The sequence below is a fragment of the Alligator sinensis genome, unplaced genomic scaffold (assembly GCF_000455745.1).
Source record: "Alligator sinensis unplaced genomic scaffold, ASM45574v1 scaffold521_1, whole genome shotgun sequence".
In the NCBI taxonomy this organism is placed as follows: Eukaryota; Metazoa; Chordata; order Crocodylia; family Alligatoridae; genus Alligator; species Alligator sinensis.
In genome coordinates this window covers 659,461-664,400 of record NW_005842374.1, presented here as the reverse complement: position 1 = coordinate 664,400, position 4,940 = coordinate 659,461, and the positions used below count along the sequence as shown (strand labels likewise).

The following is a 4,940-nucleotide window of genomic DNA, read 5'->3' as shown; positions in this document are numbered from 1 at the left end:
ACAACAGACTTACCAGCCGGAGGCTGCTCTCCAAGATTGCCAGCTGCATATCAGCAATCAGATCAGAACTGGCCAATATGGCTCATTAAAAATTGGCCATCAGTATTGGCCCCAAATATCTCTGTTGGTGCACCCCTAGTTTTCTTTAATCTTTACTAATCTATAGAGAAGCCTCAAGGAACCCCATAAGATTGGGCCCCTAATATAGTACATGGCCTGTTGTGATCCATTTATAAAACTTTTCTAAAAAGGTTACATGAATATATTGTCTTAGACAATATATAATTAGAAGTTATAATCCCTGTTCCATGATATCTTTGAGCTTTAACATATCTTAAACTAAAACTATATATAGGTTTATTTTTTCAAAAAAAGCATCTTAAAAATAAAAAGAAATCATAGAATCATAGAATAACAGAAATTTAGGGTTGGAGGGGACCTCAGGAGGTCATCTAGATCAGCAACCTGCTCAAAGCAGGACCATCCCCAACTAGATCATCCCAGCCAAGCTTTTAAAAAAAATTAAAAATCTGTTTTGTTTTTTTAATCGTTGATTTTTATCCACCCTGAGAGCATAACAAAATGAATCACTATTGTAGGTAACTGTAATACAGAATTACCTTAAAATTTTCTTCAGTTAACCCCTCATTGGTTTTGGAATTTCTTATCATTGCTGCAACGTATCTTTTTACTAGATTTCTGATCACTTCCTGAAACATAAAACAACATTGAAGAGTTCAACTGCTAGCTGAGACCCATTGACTCATTCTCATTTTATCTCACTGTACTCTAACTCAGCAGCCTTCTTTACTCCACTCTCTACAGAGTTACTGATTGTTCCTTACTGGTGAAAATGGAACACGTTCTTTCAAATACGATGAACCTCGGTACAGCAATATGTATCTTGCAGCTTGAAAGCTCAGTGGTTAAGTGCTATAAGTCAATGTGTTATGCTAGTGTTATGTACAAATAACAAGGGCTGCGTGTAATGAGATTTCATTTCTCAGCTTCCTTTATTTTGTACATGATTTCAAGCCATTTAACCTCTGTCTCAGTTAATTAGTCAATGACTGTAAAACACTTTCAATATTACAAGTCTGATGTGTACATGCAATATAGTCTGAAATTGCTAAAACAAGTCATTTGGTTTTTTGTTTATAGCACATAGTGGAGTCATGGGCAGTACCAGAGAAAAAATATGCATATGCTAAAGAACAGGCTAATTTTATAACTATATGTAGAGCCACATTAGCTGGTGTATGCATGTACTGTTTTCATTGAAGGAAGTAACTATTCAAGGGCATGCTCTGTCTTAAAGGGTAGGTTAAGGACTCCATCCTGCTAGGCTCCTTGAACATCCTACTGGCAGCTGAGGATGATCACCATTTTGCAGGATCAGGTGTTTCGGGACTAGTTTCATGTTCTTTTAGCTATTCAATTCAGTACAGATTTTTGTGGGAAGATGTTCATTTGTACAACATGCTCCCTTGTACCTGCATTTGTGTATCAACTTGTGTACTTACCTAAGCAAACTGCTATTTATTTACTACATTTATGTGCACAAGTATACATGTACAAATAGACACATATTTTTCAGCAGATATATGATCACGTGTTTAGTAGATATGCTGCCTCAAAAGCATCTAAGTTTTCACACCTATAAATGGTGACAATGAACCCAAAATGCATTTTATCTAGGAAAGTTAATTCAAGGTTAATTATTTACTTTGTAGTTTTTAAAGGTTGTATCTTCTTGGGGAACTTTGAAAATCTTAGCCTTAGTATTTGTGAACAGTACCATGAAGTTGAAAAGCAATGAGATCTACGTCTTCAAAAGTGGCTACTGATTGTGGGTCCCTTATACCTGAGCTACCCAACTTCAGACATGTTGAAGAGGTCTGATTTTCAGAAATTGCGAAGCACTTGTCCTCTGAAAAATACATCACTCTAGGGTATTGGGCACTCAGAATCATCCATCACTCTTGGAAATGAGGTATAGTAAATCACATGGGCGGGGGGTGGGGAGGTGGTAAGTATTATTTTTTCCTTCCAAAGTGCTAACATAATGAATTAAATTGGATTTTAAAAGCTGGTATTTCTAAACACGGATGCATCCTTTTGCAGATGGAATCTGATGAATTCTTGAAGACAGGCAGGCTGAGATCAAATAAAAGCTGCAAGATTCTTAGCAGCAGGAGAAAACATTTCTCTTATCTGAGCTCTCCTTAGTAGAAGAAAAAAAATCCCACCTCCTCTTTTTTGTGTTAAGTCTGGGAATTCATTGAGGAAAAAAAAATCCCTAAATGTTTGACTTGTTGATCAGGATGTTTCTTCACCTCTCTCAGAAGGAGACCTGGCATGAAATCCTGACCCTGCTGAAGTCAAAGGGAATTTTGCCATTGACTTCAGTGGGAAGATGATTTCATCTCAGAAGCTTTTCTCTTTACTTGAAGAGAGAAAAGGCCTGTGGATGATTCCTGAGCCACACAGGCTGTTTGGAAGAAGCTGTGTGTATTTTTTTCTGTGGTAAGCAGAAACTTTTTGGAGCTCCTACACTTGTCAAAATATATCATAGGAACACAGCAGGTAAGGAGTCAAAAATCAAACAGGAGCAAAAAAATAGGCAAAAAAAGACTTCAAGTACTGGAGTCTTTACCTGGTAATGTTGATTCTGGATCAGGTTGTCAGCGTGCCGTTCCTGAAATTAAAAAAAGTAAATGCACACTGTATGGATATCAGTTAAGTTATGTCTCCCAATCTCCCAATGGTGCTTAGGCTGCTGTAGTACAAGCAATAGCCTCTTACCAGCCCCAGAAGAACTTTGGCCTCTGTAGCCTGAATTAATAAACAATACTCTGGAAAAATGAGACGTTAAGATGTTAGGCTCCTTACTGTAAATGTTTTTAGGTTTTCATGCCTCTTCTGTTCATCCTCAGGGTCCTTGCCCGGACACAGTCGATAATGAATCCACTTGCAAAGGTACCAGATTGACTTGGGACTTGGGATAATGTTAAAAGGAGGGGGCAGTGTGGCCCCTTCATCGAAGTAACTCATCCAGAGCTTGGTCCTTGCAAACTTCCACTCAATGTCTGCATGGTCCTGGGGGAGAGGGAAAAAGAGCGTTACCAACTTCAGGCAAGCTGCATTGGAGGAAACACTGAGAAACACAGGGTACATATTGACATGGACACAAAGATAGTGTATTGTCAGGCGTGCTGAGGGGGATTCCACCTGACAATTGAGAAGCAAGATCAGTTCTTTTCTGGCCCTTGTTGCCAGTGCAATTTGAAAAATTACTTTGAAATGTATCAGAGTATAAAAATATTGACTCTTTAGGAATGGAGTAATTCCAGCATTCAGGGAAAAGTGTTTCAAATGTAGAAGTCTGACTTTATCAATAATTTATGGTTTGTGATGCCATTGTTGATGGTTTCACTGGCAGAGGATGAAGAGGAGGTGGGGGAAAAATCGTTATGCTACTTTTCCATCTGTGAGGGCATGAACACGCAGCGGAGGAAAATAACAAGATTGTCGACTCTAATTTTCTTAGGGACATAATTTCTCATTTCCAAGTTTGCAAAAGTACTCATGAACTTGACTGGAAAGAAATCTTAAGCATTTTTTTAAAGCAACTATCAATTCAGCTTCTATAAAATTAAGATGAAATAAAATCAGTCGTGACAAAAACAACACATTATCTTATGCCTCAGATTTTAAACCTTGACTATGCATCGTATTTTATGCAGGATTAAACACAAAATGCATTTATTTATTTACACATCATCACCGTGATAGTCTGCACTTCTCAGGGCTTTTCATTCAAAGAATTCCAAATATTCCATAAAGATGGATAAGTTATAAGCCCCATTTTACAGATGCATAGCGAGTGTTTCAGGTCACAATCAGGAACCATGGCCTGTTGTGCTAGGCTCTTCACTAACACACAATCGAAAGATGGTGTTTGTCACAAGTAGCTTATGATCCAGCCCCTAAAATGTCTAACTTTAATCCATAGTAGAAGGAGACCCAGTTCTCAAAGAGATCTTCCCAGAACCACCCATCCTATCCTTTAAACAAGCACTGAACCTCGCCAACCTCATCACCAGAAACAAACATCCTACAGCCCAAAACACACTGAACGGATCCAGACCATGCGGGGTCAAGAAATGTCAAACCTGCCAACACATTTCCACCACCTCCACATTTACTACAGCCCACAACAGAACCATCACCATTCCTGGATCTTATACCTGCACCTCCAGAAATGAAATGTAATGTATCTCACCAGCACGCCAAATGCCCTGATGGAAAACATGTAGGAGAAACCAAACAACAACTGTGCACCAGAATGAACGCACACCAAAAATCTATTAAAGACAAGAATACCCAATTACCTGTGGGGCCACATTTCTCACAAGAAAACCACTCTCTCCAATCTCTCAGTTCTAATCCTCAAAGGGAATTTGCAAAATACCCTTCACAGACAAGCCTACGCACTTCACTTCATCAATCTACTGGATACAAAAAATCATGGACTAAATATACACATTGGATTTATGACACGTTATAACCTGCCTGACATCTGATTCCCCAGGTAACCCTTCCACTTTTTACCACCTATTCTCATTCCCTTCCCTCCCACCCTCCTGTCTCTCAACCTCTGACTACAGCTACTTTCATTCCCCCTCCCCCCACCTGTCTCTCACCTACTGACCACCTCAATTTACATTTTAACTGACTTTCTTGCATAGGTCCTAGCCTCTGGCTGCCTTACCACTCCATCCAGGAAAAGCACAGACCACCTGCGGATGCTTCCTCAGCCAGACAAAGGGCGTTCTTCCCTGAAAGCTTGCTAAGAAGAATTTTTCCAACTATTTGAGTTGGTCTAATAAAATATATTGGATTCACCCAAAGAACCTTGTCTAACTTAAAAAAAAGAG

The 4,940-nt window shown here is 39.1% G+C and overlaps 1 protein-coding gene across 1 annotated transcript in view; it reads right to left on the bottom strand.

Annotated features, from left to right (window-relative positions):
- TRPC5 (transient receptor potential cation channel subfamily C member 5) overlaps positions 1-4,940 on the bottom strand; it is a 109,525-nt gene that overhangs the window by 3,277 nt on the left and 101,308 nt on the right. The window contains exons 7-9 of the mRNA XM_006029369.1: positions 2,893-3,099; positions 2,657-2,698; positions 621-710 (exon numbers count right to left, since the gene is read on the bottom strand). Of these exons, the coding sequence (XP_006029431.1) occupies positions 621-710; positions 2,657-2,698; positions 2,893-3,099 (339 nt within the window). The remainder of the gene's footprint in view (positions 1-620; positions 711-2,656; positions 2,699-2,892; positions 3,100-4,940) is intronic.